At 47.5% G+C, this 21,559-nt stretch overlaps 1 protein-coding gene across 1 annotated transcript in view; it reads left to right on the top strand.

Moving 5' to 3' along the window:
- Colec12 (collectin subfamily member 12) overlaps positions 1-21,559 on the top strand; it is a 176,476-nt gene that overhangs the window by 124,540 nt on the left and 30,377 nt on the right. The window contains exon 3 of the mRNA XM_023720380.1: positions 12,915-13,037. Coding sequence (XP_023576148.1) covers positions 12,915-13,037 — 123 coding nt within the window. The remainder of the gene's footprint in view (positions 1-12,914; positions 13,038-21,559) is intronic.

The following is a 21,559-nucleotide window of genomic DNA, read 5'->3' as shown; positions in this document are numbered from 1 at the left end:
CCTTTCTCATTTTTCATCAAGATGGAAATGTAAAGAGAGGAAAGCCACGAGTAGTCTCAGGACAGAGTCAGCCTGTGTCCCTATTCAGCTCCATCACCTTAGGATCATCCTGGTGGACCCACGCTTCTCTTACATGCACTATTTCATAGATGAGTCTTTTTTCCCCCTACAGAGCTACAGTCTCTGTTTTCCTTAAAGATAGAGAGTTTGCATTTAGAGTTGGATCCAAAAGCATTACTTGGCCAGAAGCATTTTTCTCCTGGAATATCAAACTAAAATTAGACCCTGCCTTTGTGAGCCATCTGTGACACTCCTGTATTGCCGTAAATGTCCCTTGGGGAGAAAGCACCAGGTACACCCGTGAATCACCAAGGGTGAATTCCAGCAGCAGTAAAGAACGTGTAACCTCCAAAATGATCAGGAAACCCTGTTTTTCCTCTACTTCTACACCAGTTAGCTTGGAATTGTGATGAGTGGCTTAATAGAAACAATAAAAGTTTACAGATTCAGGGTGGAGAGTGTGGCTCAGTGGTAGAACATTTGCCTAGCATGCATGAGGCCCTGGCTTTGATCCCCAGTATCCCAGTCAATAAGGAAAAAAGATGAATGAAGTCAGTGTGGTCTCTTTAGTCTATACCTGTTCTGTGTTTCTTGCAGACGAGTAAAGGGAGGGGAGTTAAATGGCACTTTTTTTTTTCTTTTTAAATGTATTTAGTACAGGGTCTACAGAGTCTCACTATATAGATCAGACTTGTAGTGATTCTCCTGTTTGCAGCCTCCCAAGTGCTAGGGTTACAGGTGTGTGCCACCACGCCCAGTCTCAGCTGCTGGCTCAGCACACCCCAGGGGCAGGACCAGGGTGTGCTGAGCTGGCATGGCAGGCTGGGGACCAAACTGAGATCCTGGTTACTGCATCTGCCTAAGCAGGCACTTTAATCTGCTGAGCTATCTGGCGAGCCGGGAGGGGAGTTAAGATTGAAAAAGATCTCAGAAATACCAGAGAAGATCATTGCCATTGTCCAAACTCAGCTTCTCTGAGTAAGGGGGACCCAGGACAGGAGAGTGGGGCACTGTGTGGGGCTCACAGTTTTGGTGCTGCAGGAAGGACCTGGCTGGGGTGAAGGACGGCAGAAGACTCTGCCAACTGGGGGTGCAGACATGAAACCTTAGTGGCACACACAGAGCCTGTCCACTGAGCCTGATGCGTGCCCTTAGTGCTGGGACTCTCGAGTGGTGACTAGGTTAGCACTTCTTTCTCACCTGACATACTTGACAACTTTGTGCTTGATGTCTACTGTGGCGCACCTATGGGACAAGTTGAGTTTGATCTTTATTACTAACAACAAGGTCCCCATGAGCAAAGCACAGATCCTCTGCCCGAGGGTCTCCCAGCCCTCATGATGCAAACAATCCTCCAGCATATCCCACAAGCCTGTCTTCATCTCGTCGCCCCAGCCCTCCCTGTCTCCTGTCTCTGTCTATGGAATCACAACTCTACTTTTTTCTTATTTAAAAACAAAAGTTGTTTCTGTCCCCTCCTCTGATGCTTTCCATCCTAGCCAGGGCTGGGCAACAGGAGCCTTTGAAAGAAGGAAAGCCCTCCCTGAGCCGCAGGGCCTCCTGGAGCCCTGGCTCTTCAGCTCCGCTTGGATAAACATTTCTCTTGCATGATTTGTGCCAGCCAGGGAGTATGCAGGAGTGGAAACAGATGCGTCTTCCACCGAGCTCCAAGCCACAAGGACTGACTTCTGTGCACTCATCCTATGGATAAAATTTAGTAAATGCACAATCACACGCTCATTTGGGGCGCTATATACCCTAATAAATGAGTGCTTCTAATTTTATAAGCACCGTCATAACCGCAGCTGTAAGGGGGCCTTTCCCTTTGACTGTAGTGTATGTTTCTTTGCTTTACTAGGTGTTGTTTATTGGGTGTTGTTTCCCCTAAGTGCTGTCAAAGGTGACAGACTGTTTCAGGGCAATCAGCAGGTTGCGTTTCCAGGTGCTTGGTTATCAGGACTGGCTTTGCTGCTGTAGCTCCACAGCTTTCCGGCAGGAAGGAGCGTGCATGGGCGAGAGCTATAAAGTCTAGAGTTAATTTTAGTGCTCATTTAGGAAGGAAGCACGTTTTGTGAATCACTGAATCTTTCTTTTTCAGTTCCTCTTCAGGGCTGTGCATGATGCACAGGGCATCAAATAGTTGCTGCCTCTGTGTTTGCAAAGAGCACACAGCTGGGCCCGTATCAGCAGGCCCAGAGCCTCCGCTTGCTTTTCCAGCACTAGGGCTGGTGGGCTGGACTGCAGTTCTTCAGACGGTCAAGTGGAGCCCGTCCCTGGGGCCTGCTGTGTGCTTGCCCCCTCAAAGCAAGGGCCTCTTCTGGGAGAGCTCTTTGGCTGCAGAGTAAGTAATGAACTCACACTATGTTGTAAACTACATGCAAATCTGTGCTGTAAACTAGAAGTACCACTTACTCATGAATTCCTAACTCCAGGTTCTACACTCACAAGGCTAGAGAAAACCTTGAGCTTGAATGGATTTAGATGATGGTACATCCTCACTCAAAGCCTCTTCTTTCAGCCTGTTCGTCTCTTTTGAAACACAGTTAGGAGCAGTGAGGCCATTTGGAAAATATAATACATTTCCTTGAGCATGAACTACAGAGCTGTGATTTCACCCTAAGGATTTTATATCACATGAAATTGTGTATGTATTTGCTTTATCTCAGACCTCCATTATCCACTTGTTTTAACAGTATGTCCCTGCCAAATCTTGCCATTCTTTGCTATCAAAGCCCAGTGTCAGAAGGCACCCCAGCCTGCCTCCACTGGGAACAGCACAGCTATGTAAATCTGAGCTCCTCTTTTGGTTTCTGGGCCTGTTTGTTGCTGTCACATGCATTTGTGCATCTTGCAAATGTAAGGAAGTTTCACTCACCTTTGGACATGTAAGTTTTTTCCTGTCTAGTTAATAGGGTTTTTATTCCTCTGCGGGGAGGCCCTCCACCGGAAACGGAAGTGCCCTCCTGTACCACCTCCTGTACCACCTACTACCTGGGTTTTCCTCTTTAGTGGAAACTCAGGTGGCCAACAGCTCGGACTAGTCCTTCCATCGTTCCTGTCCACATGAGAACAAAATGTGCCTTCATCTCCAGTGTCCAGGGTTAAGACAAACCTCTACCTGTGGATTGAGCAGACATGTGGGAATTGAGTCTTAAATACCATCAGCATCCCTGGGAATTTAAAGTTCTCTCGCCCTGCAGAGATTATTAATTTGGAATTTCCTACATTTCCATTCGTGTTTTCAATTCAGGACATCTAATGCACAGATATTGCCAGTAGGAATACCCGTTAGGCTCTGCAATCTTGAGGGAGAGGGAAGGAACTGCTGCATTATAATCTCTGCCGTGTCCAAGATTGATTATGTCAGTGACCCTGAAAGTCTCACATGACTATATGGATGGAGCAGTTGGTGGATTTATTTAAATGTTATGGGTCAAATATAAGCAGAGTGCTGTGCTGCCTCATGGTCAACAAGCAGCTCGCCAGAAGGCAAAGGCCTTGATTTGGAGCTGTACACACACTTCTGTAGTATAAATCTTCCCAGCATGACCAGTTTCGACCTACCCATGTCAAGTCATTGGTCATGGACTCGTGAGGAGAGACAGTTGGTTCTCAGTGTCACCTGGCTCCAGCCACACCCCTGATAAATCTATGGGAAATTGTGACTTCACATTTTCTTTAGAAACCCTTTCTTAGCCAGGCACGGCGGCACACACCTGTAATCCCAGTACTTGGGAGGCTGAGGCAGGAGGAGCACCATCAAGTTGAGTTCAGTCTGAGCAACATAATGAGTTCAAGGTCAGCCTGAACTGCACAATGAGACCCTATCCCAACAACCACTCCCCCGTCCTTTCTTAATACTTCTTATGTCTGAAGAAATACACTTTGCATGTATACATTGCACATTTCTATCTAATTTCAGTTTTAAATACTTTTCTAAATTTAGCTATCATTTATGAATTCTTTGGCATGAAAAATATAATAAGTATACATTTTCCTTTACATTCAATTATAATCTACACTTGCTTTATTTTTAAATTTACCTAGTTTCCTTTCTTTGACTGTGAAAACCATAGCTGTCTAACCCATGAAAAGAATGTTCGCCTCCTCTCTTTCTCTCTTGCTGTCCCTCTCATGCTGTCTCTGTGTCTCCATCATTCATCCAGCTGTGGTGACAGGTGTGTGAGTGGGGTGCTCCCCCCAGAATCTGCTCAGTGTCCTCACGGCCTACGACTGCAGTGGGTACGGAACCTCCCAACTGCTTTAAAATACCTACAGCAGTATCTGCATCTCTGTTTCCACTCTACCCCTAATTCTCAGTGTCCTCGAGTATAGTTTTCACATATGAATGAAAAGACAAATTACTCTAAGGAGTGAGGGATGTTGCTCAGCGACTGAAACTCGGTGGGTTAAGAGAAAGCTGGGTGCAGCTCAGACTTGTGGCCCGGCGCCAGCTCTACACCTGCTCCACCCTCCAACACTGTGTGAGTGAGCTGCAACAGCATCTGTCACTAACCCAAATTTGTGGTCTTCACATGTTTCCTGTCACCACTGCATTAGTCCCCAGCTGTCCCCAAAGTGACACTTTGAACAGCAGCAACACCTGAGGTGAGGGTTAGGTGGGGACTTTCTTTGCTGTCTCTGCCCCATCAGATTCAGTTTTGTAGCCGCACCAGCTGCTTCAGTGCTGTGGGATTGCTGCAGACTGGGAAGGGGCTGAGGGGTGCCATGCATGCCTCCGTGGGAAGCCCCTGCTCCTCTCACCCTCACCTCCAGCCAAGAACAGTTTGAGTCCCTGGGCAGGTGAGGCTGGACAGGGCATGAGCGGGCTCCCATGGGTGCCTTCTGACTGGCGGGCCCCGGAGCAGCTTGCCTGTCCTGGGTTGTCCACACACTGGCCTGGAGGACACTGGCCTGCAGGACAGTGAGATCAGCATGTCACTCATCACCTAGGAGGCTGGGCACTAAGGTAGGAGGAGACTGTGAAATCCCTGCCCCTGAGAGCTGGCTCCAACTGGGGGTGCAGGTAGACCCGGGAGCAAGGGGCCCTCTGTTCCCATGTTGGGACTCAGACTCCAGCTGCAATAGGCTAGGTGCAGGAGAGTGCTGGCTTAAGGTGATGCGAGAGGCTTTCCACAGAACCAGTAACTCTGAAGGCTGAAGGCAGCACTTAGAGGACCTGAGAGCCACCAGTGAGTGTAATCCAGAAGGGATTACAGAGGGGATTGCAGAGAGACTGGGCACAGCTAGGAGGGGTGCAAGGCCGATTTGGAAAGGAATCTGAGAGGGGAATCTGCAAGTAAGCTGGAGGAAGAAGAGGGAAAAGTGGCTTAGGAGAAAAGCTAATCTCAAGACCCAGAGAGGAAACGAGCAGCCCTTTGTGGGGAGCTCCATAGACTTAGGTGCTCTGGGTCCTTTCCCACTTATATATCAAATAAATGTAATGGAACAAGAAAAGAGCATGATGAAGCGGGTGCTATCTAGCGGTGGGAAGTCCTCGGACTGAGAGTCAACAAACCCATGTGGGCTGGAGCGTGCTAGCTACTGAGCATGCTGGAATCCTCCCCAAGGCCCCAGACCAGCTGCGAGAGATAGCAACAGAGAGGTACCAGGGACTTCTGGGCTTCACAACCAGTGGGTCACATTGACATTGAAAGAAAAGGATTTCTTTTTTTTCCCCCCCATAATTTTATTGATAAACAAATAGCAATGAGACAGTTTCAAATCAAATCGGTAGGACAGTTTCAATAATTAACACATTGCATACATTCTTCCTAGTGGTTAATTACTGTACAAGATGCAGACATGATATCCTATTTGCAAACACCATTAGAACAAATCACTCTATTCATTAAGAGAATGTAACTATATATCTAACCTAACCACTTTGAATACACAGATACAAAATGGACATTCATCTGTGTCCCCTTTTTTGTTAAGTTCCGTTATTTGAATATTATAGGTGTAGGATTTCTTTGCCAATGTACTCCAGGTAGGTTTCTTTGGGGATGGGGTGTAGGGGCTAGAAATGAATTTGTTTTCTATCACCATTTGATAAGTCCCCCTTGTGTCTCTTCCCTTTCTGCTAACTTCTCTTGCTCCATCCTGCGAGCTTGGCCCACTAGCAACTGTCTGGGTTCCTAGATGAGTGAGCTCCAGGAGATTGTCTTTTGAGCATCCTATCTCAGGTTAGTAGATCCGCTTTTCCAAGGAAAATTCAATAGAGGCAACCACCTTGCTTTGTTTTCAGCTGAGACTGATGGAATCCCCCCTGCACATCCCATGGTTTGCCTTAAAATGATGAAGAATGGCTGGCAAGATAGCTCAGTGGACTAAACAGCCACTTAGGCAAGCGTAGGGCCAGGGTTTGATCCCTGGCACTGCTGCTGCACTGGCCCTGCCCCCAGCATGCTGAGCCAGCCACCGAGTCTGGGCATGGTGGCATGTACCTGTAATCCCAGTGCCGGGGAGGCTGAAAACAGGAGGATCACTATGAGTTCGAACTGCATAGTGAGACCCTGCACCTCCCCCGCAAAAAAAAAAAAAAGATACCACCTCTTCCACACCACCCATTATAAAAATGTCATCACCCTTGTGTGTTATACTTGCCAGCCAAGCCTCCAAGCTGATCCTGACCTTTCTTAGGAGAAGAAATATTTAGGGTTGAAGAATTACCTCGCTTCTTAGGTATCTGGCCACAGATGGTAAGAGAGAGAGATTACAGCTTGCACAAGCCTTGGGCTTATAGTAGTTAGCTGGAGACTGAATTTTACTGCCCGTTTCTGAGGAAGGTTATCTCTCAACATGTGAAAGGTTGTTTCTGCACTCTTTTTTTTTTTTGACAGGATAGTTCCAGTGGAAGTCTCTACAGTTTATCTAGTTAGCATCCTTCATGTCTTTAACCTTAGAGAAGCAATATGTGATAGCTCTGTGTTCAACTCCCAGCTTAGACACACCCTAGCTGGGAGACTCGACCTCTCTGACCCTCTACTTTCCTAAAATATATATAATTTTAGGGTAGAATTCCTGCTCTGTCAGGTTATCAGACGAACAGTAAGTAAAGGGAACCAGCCCATTATCAGGTCCTTGGTGATAGCAGCCGTCTTCAGCGATTTCTCTTTTGTTCATATGAGCAGCTAAATGACACCCACAGAAGAAATATCCAAGGACCTCCCTTCACATACCCAGAAGTGCTCATCTCAGTTATGCCAAGGACTGTGATGAGGTTGGAGCTGAATTTTCACATGTTCTTTAATGAAAAGCTTGAGTGCCTAATCACAGAAAGACCCTGAATGGTGGCACAGGATAATGGAGCTGTCAAGCCTGTTAAAATGTGTCACCAGGCTCGCTGACAGTTCACTCTGTGCCCATGGAAGGAAATGACCAGGAACAGAGCCAGAAGGGAGGGAGTCGGCACGGAGAGACGAATGTGAGCGAGGTGATGGCGACCTCCCCAGCCAGCCAGGGTGCCTCTGCTCACCATTGGAAGCATTTGTGGACAGCTCATATAAGACAGCATTCTTGTTCTAAAAACCACAAAGCAAAAGCAGTGGCGTTCTTCTGAGACGCTGTGTGTTCTAGCAGACACTGTATATTCCAAGTGGGACTATTCCATCTGGTTTTGCCTCCAGTGACTCTTTTCTAGTAGGCAGAATATAAATTATAAATTTTAAATAAATAACACATCCTCTTTTTGGAAAACAGTAAAACCAAACCAGAACTGCTTGACTTTTCTCTTTATATGTGTGGAATAAATATTCAATGAGAAACAACTATACACTTGCTCAGCATGCAGAATATTACTCTAAGAATGGACACTGTGGAGTCCACACTCTTGTAAAGTTCTCTTCTAGATACTCTTTCTGGTTTGAATGCACCTTCATGAATACAGAGTTCTGTCCGGCTTCATTTATTTTGCACGAAAAGTGGTTTCTTCGCTGGTTCTGGTCCTGCTTCCATTTTTTGAGATTCTCCACATCATTCAGGAAACTTGGCCTAATAAAGTGTCCAGTGCTGGGGTTTGCATCCGGGAAACTAAACTCACTAATAATAATAATAATAAAAATTATACTAACTAAATCCATATCTCCTCATCATAGAGTAAATGGCTTTTATAATGAGGAAAAGCTAATTATCGGGGATATAAAAATGGCTTTTGCATTTAACTTTTGCTCAAGTGACATTGCATAACACTCAAGCAGCTAACCAGGAGGTTAACTCTGTTTTGTTGCTTTGGAGGGCATTTTAATTACATGTAGGAATTTATTTGAATCATCAGTTTTACTGTTAGAGCCAAATCATTCTCTTGGGTTTATGGGAATATCTGCCACCATGCAGTAGATTAATAACTGTAGAAAAACCACATGGAAAGGTCACTTCGAATCTCAGATCAGAATCTGTGGTCTTCTGGATTTTGCAATCTACTAGCGTTTGAAGCTTCTCTTTGTAATGTGATCCCTGGGACAACAGCACGGATCTGCAGACACGATAGTTAAGGCAACCCTGCAGTGAGCCACTCTGACCTCCCTGCCAGCCTCCACCTACAAAGAAAAGGGATTGGTCAGCGTGGGTCCCTTTTAGCAGACAAACCCATCTTTGGTGATGTGCATGATGGGAAAATAGGATAGTGGAGACCCTTTATTTTCTCTCAAAAGATTGGAAAAACAGGCTGGATAGGAGCCTGGACCACAGCACTTGGGAGGGCTTTTTATGGGGAACCACAGCAGAAAGGAATCTTCTGTGCTGGTGAATTCTTCTGGCCCTCTGCACTGTCATTCCTGGAGCGCTGCAGTTAGTCCCTGCTCACCACTCCTGCCCTGGGGCCCCACATCACCCCGACACTTTACTTGAAACTTGTGTTTTGAGAAGCAGGGCAACACAGGCAACTTCGGGTTTGGACAGCAGGGACCAAACTGTCAGCCTCGTCTAACTTCCACAGACTGTTCAAGGAGTTAGCCAGAGTGAGTCGTCTGGTTAACTCCTGAGGACCCCAGCGCTTCTTGAATAACAGACTAGGATGCTGGGAAATACATTCAGGCCAGGAGCCAAGAACAGAATGGGGCAGGAGCTGGTTGCAGAGGGACGGTTTGGACCTGCAGGCCCCTTTCTGCCTGTGCTGGCTGCGTAACAAATGTGCTGTTTGGGCCAGGTTTTCGAAGAAGCCCTTCTCTTGGTGGTAAAGGCCTGACACCACTCGCTTCCGGAGCTGGAGTTTCTTATCCAAAGCGTTCCGCTTGCAGTCCTCCTGCCCACCCCTCCCCCCACGGCCCCATGGGAACCAAGTCCCAAGTCTCTGGAAAGTGACGCTGAGAAAACACACTACAAAGGCTGGTAACAGGGGGTATCGCGCTCCAGTGTTTTCTTGTGACCATCTAGGTTCTAGGAGGAGGGGTCCCCCAGCTCCGGGAGCCAGCAGGGTCCCTTTGTAGAAGGCATCTGTGTTTGGCCAGATGTCCTCCCAGGAGAGGGCAGAAAAGAAAAGATGAAACAGAGTTCTTATTAAAAATAAGTCTTCGGGGGCGGGGGGGAGGAAAAACAAGCCAGAGCAAGTGTGTCAAGTGGAAAGGGAGGCGGCAGTGGCATCTGCTGCTGATTAGCAGCGAGCTAGTCCGCAGTGAGGTGCTCCCACCCGCCGCAGGGAAGCACCCTGCTCTCTTGAATGCAAGCCCGCAGATCTGCACAGATGCCACCCAGCGCTAGAGCGCAGGAAGGACCGGAGGGACAGGCGCTCGCGCTCGCGTCAGTCCTGTGGGTGATGACCTTGCTTCTCATTGATAACACAGTGGCACCTGCCCCAGTGGCCTTGGGTTGCCTTCTAGGCCTCAGGCTGCACAATTTACGCTCATCTCTGCTCTCACCCAACCTTCTGAGGCTGGGGCTGGCCAAAGAGCTCAGCACACTAAAGCGCCTGCTTAGGCAGAGTGCAGCGGCCGGTTTCCGATCTACTGCTTGCTGTGCTGGCCCTGCCCCTCGGGCACCCTGAGATGGTGACTGAGACTGGGCGTGGTGGCGCATGCCTGTAATCCCAGCGCTTGGGAGGTTGTAAACAGGAGAATCACTACAAGTCCCATCTCCGTAGTGAGACCCTGTAGACCCTGTACTAAATGCAAATCCTTTGAGGTTCTTCCTCTGGGATTTGAGATACCACCTTGGAAAGATAGAAAAAGTCCCCTCCCCCAACATGCAAAACAAAAACCCCACACACAACCGTGAGTGCCATCCAGGCTTTCCAGGGGAAGTTGGTCCACTATTTATTCCTGTCTGTCTTCCTGCTGTTTTACAGTACACACACGCACGCACACGCACACACATTGTTTCTCAGCATGGTGTGTGATGTTTATGGGCTCACCTGTACTTCCGCCTCTCTCAATTTCAAAACTGTACGCAAGGGGTCTTTTTCTTATTTTAAGCCACCAGATTACAGAAAATGGAAGAGCTGATGTGTTTGCGTTCGCATTTCTGTGTATGGGTGGAGCGTGTGCACACGATCGTCCATCCTTTAGTGAAGGGTGAGCCGCTGGAAGTTTCTGTGTTATTCTTTTTGGCAAATGTCAGGAAGAGAGCAGTATTTTAGTACTGGGTGGGACGGGATCCCAGTGGGAATGGAAGAGGAAGCTTTCACTAAGAATAAAATGTCTCACACTAGGATGGCAGCAGCGGGATGTAGACAGAGTCGGTGACGCAGCAGAGACGATGACCCATGGAGTCCAACACGGGTCAGAATCCTGGCTGTGATGCATACGGGGTCATTCCAGCTCTCACCGCCGCTCCTCCTCCGTGCAGAGTTACTTCAGGGATTTGAGATGCTGGGGTAACTCCCCCCTCCCCACCAGCGTAGTATTGTGCAGTCAATGAACAGTATCAAGATAATGGGGTAATGATAGAAGTATCCTACACAAAGATTAACTGGGCCTAGTGGCTGACTGAACTGGAGAAAACATACAAGAGAATTATGTGGTCTTTGAGTTTAACTACTCGAGGGAATGAGATTGTATTAGGTGGGGTCGGGGGAGCTGAAGATCTGTTTTGGCAAGGCTAGCACTGAGATCAGTTTTGGACGTCAGCAGAGGTACTGAGATACACATCTGGCTCTAAAAGAAGGTTGGAAGGAAAGGCAATGAATATATGGGAGGGTTGTAACACAAAGTGTTTCATTTATTCCAGGTCTTTTTGACGAAGGAGTCCGATTTTTAGTTTGATTTCCCAGGAATTAGCTACCCCAGTGGTTGGCCCAGCCTACTTGTCTTCTAACCTTGACCCCCTCATGCTCAAGCAAGGCCCAGGGACCAGGCACCACGAGATCCTGGCACAAGCCAAGCCCCAGCTCCCACGCTGCGCTCTGCATTTCAACGCTGCGCTAGTGGAAGCCCTTGAACGTCTGGGAAGCACACTCTAAGGTGTAGTCTAAAGTGTGCTGGTGCACATCAGCAGCACTGCGAACCCGGGGGCAGCCACATTCTCAGACCTCCCGGGTCAGAAATGCTATCTTAATGAGCCCCCTTTAGGTGATGCTCCTGTACCCCAAAGTCTGAGAAGTGCTGCCCTGGGCCACGAAACAGAAGGACTGGGCCCCTCCCCTTGAGTCTGTAGCCCAGAACATGAGGGTTTAACCCTGGGAGCTACATTGAAGTCATTATTATCTGCTATTTCCATCATCATTTTGCATTAAACACAGCTGAAGAACTCTTTTCACAGAAGAAGGGTGGTCTGTGAAACTACAAACCAAAGGAAAGAAACCTCGACCACAGCTTAATCCTCGTGCCTTGGCCATCAGAAGCTATGAGCACAATTACAAGAGATCAGTCCTTTATGTGGTGTCACTCCTGGGTGACGCCATTAGTAAGGTGCACGGGGAACCTGGGCAGGCAAACAAGGTGCCTCCTGATGCACCGATCCTCTAAACAATGTGATTTTCACATTAAAGTGGCCTCAGCCTTTGTCTTCTGTGTTTCTAATCAATCAGATGGAAAGTTCTGTCCTTATGCGTTTGTTTGTGGGGTCACTCGCCGCAAGGGTGCTGGTTTACCACTTAAACTACACTGTTTTTCAAAAAGTTGAACTGTACGTAGTAAAAATGTACCTCCTGTCATCAAACATGTCTGGGTTTTCTATTTGTTCCATAGTCATTATTTCAATTACTGAGATAACTAAAGTCCAGAATCTGTTTTTGTGCATATGTACTATAAAAAAGGGTTATATAATGAGAACTTAATCATAAAATTATGTTTTCTGCTGTAGGTTCTAGTACATCACAACCAGAGGCATATAGATAAACCAGTACCTTTACTAGTACATGTGTGTACATGCGTGTGTGCATATGTGCATGCTAATTTGTAGTGTTTGTGATTTCCATGGTATAAATACTCCCTCTAGAGCTGTTTTCATGCCACTTAGTTTAAAAACCAAAATTTCTGCAAGCGTCATAACCAGCTGTCACAAGTCAGTGGGAACCAGCTCTAGCACACCACTGAAACATCATCAAGGGACAAGTGACAGGGGTTTTATGGTTGGTTGGTTGGTCAAGTTTGAATTGCTACAGGTCTGTCCAGTAAGGTCTGTGACAGGGCGATTGGGAAGTTTAAATCATGTTTGTTCAAACTATAACTGTCACAGTGGCATTTGTTCTGTAAGACAAAGTTATGTGTTTTAAAGTCCCAGTAAATATAACAACACAGTGCAATATTGAAAAAGTTTGCATTGCTATGGTGGCAAGTTTAACTATTAAATACTTTTGGTAATATAGTAAGGCACATATAAAGTTATTCTTAGTCACAGTATTTGAATCAGAATGCAAAATGATACTGTTGGAAACGATGTTTTAGTTTGCTAGTGCTAAGATTTGTCTTCTCTTACAGGTATTCAGGAAGGAACACAATGTACCAAGTGTAAGAACAACTGGGCCCTGAAGTTTTCTATCATTCTGTTATACATCCTGTGTGCCTTACTAACCATCACAGTAGCCATTTTGGGGTACAAAGGTAAGCACTCTTCACAAATAGCGTGCTTCTCCTCATTAATGCAAGCTTGAAAAATGTCATCTTTAAAGTATGAGGCACAGTGAACCATTAGTACTGTTCTGCCCCCAGCCTCTGTCAGAATCCATGGATGCTGAGGTCCCACATATAAACTGGCACCCCATTTCCACATACCTACACACATCCTCCTATGTACATTAAATGATCTCTAGGATTTATACACACCAAATTATTGAAGAAACAATAAGGAAAAAATTTGTACTGCTCAGTATAAGTGCAGGGTTTTTTCCCCCAGGTATTTTCAACCCGAGGTTGGCTGAATCCAAGGATGCAAGACTCAGGTAGAGTTCAGTGTCTCATGAGCTCTGGCCCCGAGTCCCGAGCCTCTTGTAGCTTTCTAGCTGCACACAATAGTAATTCCTTTCCACTCTTTTCTTCTTTTTGCGGAACTGGGGATTGAACTCAGGCCCCTGTCCTTGCCAGGGAAGCACTTATTCTATTGAGCCATCTCCCTGGACCCCCTTTTGACTCATTTCAACAACAGTAATGGTCTTCTAGGAGTTAGAAATATTTTCCCCTTTGTTGCTTTTTCCTATTTCTAGCTACTCTTCCTTCCTCTATTTTTCCTTTCATCTGATCACAAACGGGCTGTGGAAACTCGTGTCAGCACACAGATAAGCACTACTGGTAGGGGAGGAGCAAAACGCCGGCTCTACAAAAATACACAGTGCACTGCACCCAGGGTCGGGCCAACTCCTTCCCTTTTTTCTCTTCAACACATCTGCTGTGTTCACTATTGTCCCTGTGGTGCCAGAAAAATATTGCCCTGTAGAAATGAAATACAGGCAGCATAGCCACTCAACTCTATATAATGAGACCTACTGTGTCAACGTTCAGGAAAGAATTTTAGCTGAATCCCCCAGATTTGGAGGTGTAGTAGTTTCCTGCCCCTCCCACCGCCCTTCCTGAGACCGCAGGTAGAAGGCACCAGGATTCCACATCATGAGCTATGTGACCCTTTCACACCACACAGCCGTGGAGGCTGCCTCTTCAAAGCTGCATGAGACCCGACTGGGTGTAGCGACAGAGGGTCTGCTGACTTCACTCTCAGCCACCACCTAGGCCACCTTCCCTCAGCACTGACAGAAGAGCTGGTGTGGTGCTTGCCTATCATCTGGGCATTCTGGGAGGCTAAAGCAGGAGGACTGCAAGTTCAAGTTCAGCCTGAGTAGCTCAATCACTTGGTGTGACTGTCTGGAAGGCTGAGGCCATAGCTCAGTGCAAAGGCCCTGGGTTGGCTCCCCAGTGCCGCCGCCGCCACCGTGACAGATGACCCGTGTGCGGTTCCCACACGATCCCTTCTTTCTTCCTTAGCCCACGGACCTGACCTAGGAAGACAAAGGTCCAGAACACACTCCAGCTTGTAACTCCCAGCATCCTGCGAGTCCCAGGGGAGAGTGGGAGGAGAGTGGGCTTGGAGCCACGTGGTTTGAGTTCAGATTTGATGCATTCAATTTTAATATGATTGTGAATCTTCACAAAGTGCTTGCCAGGCCCTGTGCCTAAGTCATCTGTAACTCCAGGACCTGGGTATGAATTGCCATGCCTCAGTGGTTCTGATTTTCTCTCTGGAAAATGGTAGCTATGCCACTTTTTAGGTCGGCTGGCATGAGCTGAGCAGAGAGCAGAGCCATCGTGTACTACAGCTGATCCCAGCTGACAGTGACCAGAAGAGCAGCCCTCTGTCCCCCACTCCCTTCCTCCTGCATCTACACAGCTGTAGCCAGCAGAATGGCCACCCATGTGCAAAGTCCGCAGGCTGGGTGAGGCGTTTTGGTCCTAGCCACAGGAAGTAGCATGAACCCGAGCATTTGCACAGGTGATTTTGCACAGTGGGGGTTTGGAAAATCATGCACTCAGGATGAGCTCATCTATCTGAAGAGCCTGACACTTTTTAGATGAAGCAACAAATGCTGAGTGATTAGGAAATGGTGGAGGTCAGGACCAGGGGGGAGGTAGGGGGTCCCCACCATTCAGCCTGGCTCGCTGGGGCCTCCTCGGTGACTTAGGTCAGCGCTCACTCCTCTACGCCTTTTCTTGGTGAGCTGAGATACAGGAGGCACTTGACATCAAACAGCCACGTACGGGTACCTTTGGGGCTTCGCCCTGTGTGGCATCAGGGGAATAAACAGTGACTGTGAGGGCAGGGACAGGAGTGCAAATGTGTTACACTATCAATTTTGTCTCTGCTAGGAAAATAAGAGTAGGAGCTTTATGCCTTCAGAATTACACGCAAAGAGCCACAGGAGAGTTTTTTGGGCTTTGAATTTTTCCTGTTCTAAGTGGTGTATTCCGGGAAAGGCATCTCCTCTACTTTATGTCCTAGAAGTCCCACAGCTCTGATGTGATATCCGTGAGTGCCTGCCTTTGCCCAGAGCATGTCCCTGCTTCTATCCAAATGGTTCCTTCCAGCCCTTCATGTCCACTGTGCCATATGTCCTGCTCAAAGCCCCTCACAGCCTTTAGGTGCCACCTATTCCCATCATGCTCCTTATCTACCCATTGTCCCTGTCACGCTGTATCCTGGGCCCATGTGTGTAGCTTGTCTGTCCTCCGACCTGACTGCAGGCTCCTGTGAAAACTTGTTACATCTCCTGCTGATACCTGGCTTATGGTGCTTACCAAGCACCAGGAAAGTGTAGTGAATGAGCTAGATGACTGGGAGGATGGAGCTCGAGGACTGATTTCAGGGAAGGCGCGTGGACGGTGGCTGCGTCCCTCAGCGTCCTATCCAGAGATCTGACATCCAGGCATCAGCTTGGCCTCTTCTAGGTGCCAAGTCTCATCAGGGTGGTGAGGGAAACCTCCTGAGGAGCAAGTACAAGGGAAGGCAAGATGACCCCTTATCTCCCTTTTGCGTTCTTCAAGTGCCCCCCAACCTATCCCCTCAGCCCCTTATCCTCCACTGACCAACGGAAGTTAATGCAACACATGCTTCTGGTTTCCAAACAGAGCCTTAATGAACTCAGCCGCCGATGCCTTCCAGCTGTCCTTCCTTCCTTCCTTCCTTCCTTCCTTCCTTCCTTCCTTCCTTCCTTCCTTCCTTCCCGACCACCGTGATGCCGCTTTCTTGCTGATAAGATTTTGCTGACCCAGCCTGTAAGAGGCAGAAAGACAGGGCCAACTCTTCCTTCTGGCATCTCCCCTTGATGGCTGGAAAAGTTTCCTCCTGTGAAAAAAGGACAGGAGGAAAAAGAATATTCAGTGCAGGAAGTTTCTCTGAGGAGTCAATGAAAGGGGGGGGAAAAAACCCTTTATTTTTATTTTATATGGGGGAATCAAACCCACTTTATACTGAGCTATACCCGCAGTCCTTTTTATTTTATTTTGAAACAGTGTCTCGCAGAGTTGCCCACGCTGACCTGGGTGAACACCACTGTACCTAGCAAAACCCCTTTATTTATCAGAGTTGGCAAAGGCAACTTCAGCTGTTTTCTTCAAAACCATTCTGTGTCCTCCTGTCAGATCACTTCCAGAGCTATGAGTCAGGACAGAAGGAAGTTTTTTTTTTTTTTTTTTTTTTTTTTTTTTTGTGGCCAGTTCAGCCCACCCAGGGGGTATGCGGCGTGCGGTGCCGGGATCAAATCACAGGCCCTGTGCTCTGCCTGAGCAGGCGCTTTAGACTGCTGAGCTATCTCGCCAGCCCCCAGAATGAAGTTTCTTCTAGAGAATTTGCTAGCAAGCCAGAGAGTTGCACAGTCACCAGACGGTCTCTACGGTGGCTCTGCAGAAAGCATGTGCTTGCACAGTGACAGCCTGGCACCCCTCTGCCCGGGCTGCTTACCTACCGTCAGTGGGGCTTCCAAGCAGGAGCCATCTTGAAGTTTCAGTGGCGTGTGTTTCTTCCAGAGCATTCCCTGAATAGGAAAATCCCAGCAGGCAGCTTTCATAATGTAACCAGGATAAAGAGAAAAGACAGCAATGTGAATCCTCAGCCAGCCTCATTTAACGAAACATGTGAGCCACAGCAGGTCTACTTGCTACTGAGTGCAGCCAAATTTGCAGTGTCTTTTTGTTGGTGGTGGTATTTTCTCAAGGTGGGATCTCCCTATGTATTCAGGCTGGTCTTGAACTCAGGGTGTAGCCCAGGCTGACCTCAAACTCAGTGCAGTCTTCCTGCCTCAGCCTCCTGAGTACTGGAGTTACAAGTGTGTTCTACCACACTGTGCTCTAAAATTGCAATTTCAATAGGGTAAGTGAACTTTCAAGCTATACCTTAAATCACCTGGTAGAGCTCTCGGGAACCCAGGGTAGCGCTGTAAAAGAGCTTCTGTAATTCTGCAATGTGACCTGAAATCATGTTTAGGGTAGCAGTGATGGCTCTGCTGAGTCCCAGGTGGGCATCCCTGGCATTACTGGCAAGGCCCAGAAGGCACTGAGGGGCAGATTTCTCTCAGCAACACAATCACAGGGCCACACCCTGTGAGCACCAGGGAGGAGCTCTAAGCTCTGTCCTTGTTCCCTACCCCACAGGCTGGGACCATGTGGCCTGTGTGTCTTGAATCTTCAATGGTGAGCACCATGTCACTTATGTGGCAAATGCTTAGTAAACTTCGAGTGGTGCTGACCTCAAAGAAAACATAAAGGGGTCATAACCCTCCTCCTCGGGGATCTCCTTATGGGAGTAGACCAGATTGAGGAGAAAGGAGTACTAAGTGAGAAGGCAAGAGGACTTGTAGGGTGGAATGGAGCTTGATCTCCCAGCCCAGCAGCCCACTGGGATACAAGCTGTGTGGTTGTGAGCACACTCCTGAACCTCTCTGAGCCTTGGGGAGTGGTTAGAATTACCTGCAGTGATGGTGCAGTGCCCACAGCAAGGAAGAGGGAATTTTCTTCTTACAGACCCAGTACAGGGTGTTACTGCCTTTTAAATAAAGGTCAGTTAGTGTGCCCTGGGTTGGGGTCCTAGGCAACATTTATTACTATGGGGCAATGAGGCTTGATGAGGACCTTGAGAGATGGGGAAAGCCAGGCACACACCCATAATCCCTGCACTTGGGGAACCGAGGCAGAAGGATTACTGTGAATTTGAGCCTAGCCTGGACTAAATAGTGAGTTCAAGTCTGCTTAAACTACATAGTGAGACCGTGTTTCAAAAAGAGAAAAACAAGTTGGGGAGATAGTTCTGCAGTCTAAGCACCTGCCTGGCAAGAGCAAGGTCCCGGTACTGCATGCCATGCCAGCCACCAAACCAGGTGTGGTTTTGCATGCCAGTAATCCCAGTGCTGGGGAGGCTGAGACGGGAGGATCACTATGTGTCCAAGCTGTGTAGCAAAACCCTGTACCGAATGAATGAATAAATAAGTGAGGGCGGGGGGAGACAGGGAAGAGGGACTAGTGGCTAAGTCCAAGAGAGGACACCTAAGCGATTGTTGGTATTATTGCCACAACATGCTAAGGAATTATGCTCTGGGTATTTAAAGAGGGGCACTTCTTGAGGTATAATGCCTAAAACCTCAGTGTTCTGAAGAAGAATTCCATGTGGAGATCCAGTCCCCATTAAAGGGGGAACTTGGACACAGACCTAAGATAGAGAATGTGCACTTTAAGTGAAGGATAAAACGCAAGGAGAAGGCTGTGCGGGTGCAGCGAGCGTCACCTCCGGGTCTCTGTCAGCCATGGCAGTTTATGCACAGGCAGGCTGCCGGCATGGCAGGCCCAAAGTCTGCAGCCTGTCTCCAGGTACACCGTGTGCGTGCACACACACTGCACCAGGGCTGTTGATTAGCTCCGCAGGCAGGGCTACGAGTCTCCTTGCCGCGTGGAAGACGAAGCTAACAGGTTCTTGGGTCTTCTTTGGGTTCCCACTTTTACTCTAAACAAACCTGAATTACTTGTCCACAACTGTTCTGTGTTTTTATAAACTAAAATGGAAGAAAAATTAAAGAGAATAGAAAATGATTGACTCGCGGCGTATTTGGAGGTTTTTTTGGCTTCCAAGAAAGGAAGGCAGGACTCCAGATGCAGCGTGTGGTTTGAGGAAAGACAGAGGCAGAGGTTTGGATCTGAGAATCAAAACTGCAAATGGGCCAGGGAGATAGCTCAGTAGAGGAAGCACAAGGACCTGAGTTCAATCCCTGGTTCCACAAAACAACAACAACAACAACAACAACAACAACAAAAAAAAACAAACCCTAAACTGCAAACAAACTGTAAACATTTTGTATTTCTTAAAATTTAACTTTGCTAAAGTACATATGACACTTCTGTTTGGGATTTAGCATTGTGCACGCCTGTCACGGCACAGAGGTACACATTTATAACAGCCTCTGTCTGTGCAGTCATCTCAAAAACATTGATAGTTTAACAGAATGTCCCAGGAGAGGCTTCCCTGGGAGGCTAAGAAGTTCCTTGTGTGACAGTGGCCTCAGCCAGCCCCGGACACACGCGCCTTTACTTAAATGGCAAAGGAAGTTAAGTATTTGTCCAACAACTTCTTGCTAAGAAAAGGAGATAGAAGTGAATACAGCCGGGCATAGTGTCACAGGCCTGTAATCCCAGCACTCAGGAAACTGAAGCAGGACAGTCCTGGTTTCAAGGCCAGTTTGAACTACATAGTGAGACCTTATCTCAAAAAATAAAAACTAAATGCAGACAGTTTGCAACTTATGATGGTTCTGCTTAGGATTTTTAAGTTTTATGATGGTGTGCAATCAATAGAAACTGTACTTTGCATTTTGCTCTTTGCCTGGTCTAGCAATAGTTAACAGGACCCTCTTCTGTGGTGTGGAGCTGCGGCAGCTTCCCCCTCGTGGTCACAAGGGCCAACTGCCCACACTATGGTGTGCCCCATAGCGGAGCTCTGATGCTCGGAAGGTTAGGCAGCTTCTGGGCTTTTTCCGTTTTCGGTATTTTCAACCTGCAGTGGGTTAGCTCCATCATAAGTTGAGGAGCATCTGTATAGATTAACCCATCCCACAGAAAACAGACCAGGAGCACACAGCGAGACCTGTGTGGGGAACAGGCTGCTCCCCTAGAGGATTCTGCAAGGCAGCTCAGCAAAGAGTCCCACAGGTGGCCAAGTCCCAAAGGACAAGTAAGAGAAGACATGTGAAGCAGATGCTAGGGGCCTGGGGAGATGGCTCAGTAGAATAAGAACTTCCCTGGCAAGCACAAGGACCTGAGTTCAATCCCCGGTTGCGGAAAAAAAAAAAAGAGAGAGAGAGAAAAACAGATGCTAGGTGAGAGAAGACACACAGAGAGCATTTGGGTGACTGGCAGACCGTAGCACTCAAGGGAAGGTGCAGTGAGCTGCCCAGGAGCACTCTCGCATCCACAGGCCTGAGTCACACTGGGTCACACGTGCTCGTGGGAACTTACTTCTTCTGCCAGAAAGGAGCCAAGAGAATCTTCCTGTACACTCTGCCTTGTTTAATGTATTTAGTACAGGGTCCACAGGATCTCAGTATACAAATTATACTTGTAGTGATCTTCCTGTTTTCAGCCTCCCAAGTGCTGGGATTACAGGTGCTACCACGCCCAGTCTCATTTGACAGCTCATCACGCCCTGGGGGCAGGGCCAGCACGGCATGCCAGGGATTGAATCCTGGTCCCTGTGTCTGCCTAAGTGGGCACTTTAGTCTGCTGAGCTATCTAGCCAGCCATAGAACTCTTGATGAATAGTATAAACTGGATTAATCAGCCTACAATTAGTATACAAAACAGACTCATGCTTTTTTAAAGTCAATGATAAAATAGAAGCTTGTTAATAACAAGGATAACCATAAGCAGAGCAAGTGGCACATGCCACACTGTCCCATCTACTTGGGAGGCTGAGGCAGAAGGATCACTGAAGATCAGAAGTTTGGGGCCAATCTGGGCAACACAGCAAGACCCTGTCCCACAGAAACATTAACTAATAAACTAATTAAAAAGAAAGATGGACTTTGTCCTGAGCTTCTGGAAATGGGTTCTTACAGGAGTCACTTCTGGAGAAATCCTCTTTTAGACATCTTAGAACCAAAATTGAATTCATAGCCACAGAGAATGGCTGCCTTCTGAGAACCAGAAAGAAGTGAGTGAAGCTTTTATTTCTTATTGTACAGTCAAGAAAATGCAAAATGTAAAACAAAACAAAAAAAATCTTCTTGGTAAATCACTGCCTGAGAACACTACTTAGATATCTATGTGAGAACTGAGATGATACAGATTTGATTGGCACTAACGAAAGCTGGATTCAGGGGCCTCAGTGGCAGAACCCATGACCAGCAGCAGTAGGCACTCGTGATTTTTGTCCCTTCTTCGCTACCTTGAGTACAAACGTGGGCGTGGGCTAGGGGCTCTTTGGCAGTGGAATACCCTTCTGGGTAAGTAAGTCCTATCTACCAAGAACACTAGGTAAGATAAGTGAGTGATGAAAGTTTGTGAATGATCACAGCATTTCTACACCTACCCCCAAGGATAGAAAATAACAAATACTTCTCTCTCTCTCTCTCTCTCTCTCTCTCTCTCTCTCTCTCTCTCTC

Source organism: Octodon degus, unplaced genomic scaffold (assembly GCF_000260255.1).
Source record: "Octodon degus isolate 3935 unplaced genomic scaffold, OctDeg1.0 scaffold00075, whole genome shotgun sequence".
Taxonomy (NCBI): Eukaryota; Metazoa; Chordata; class Mammalia; order Rodentia; family Octodontidae; genus Octodon; species Octodon degus.
This window is presented reverse-complemented; position numbering and strand designations above follow the sequence as displayed.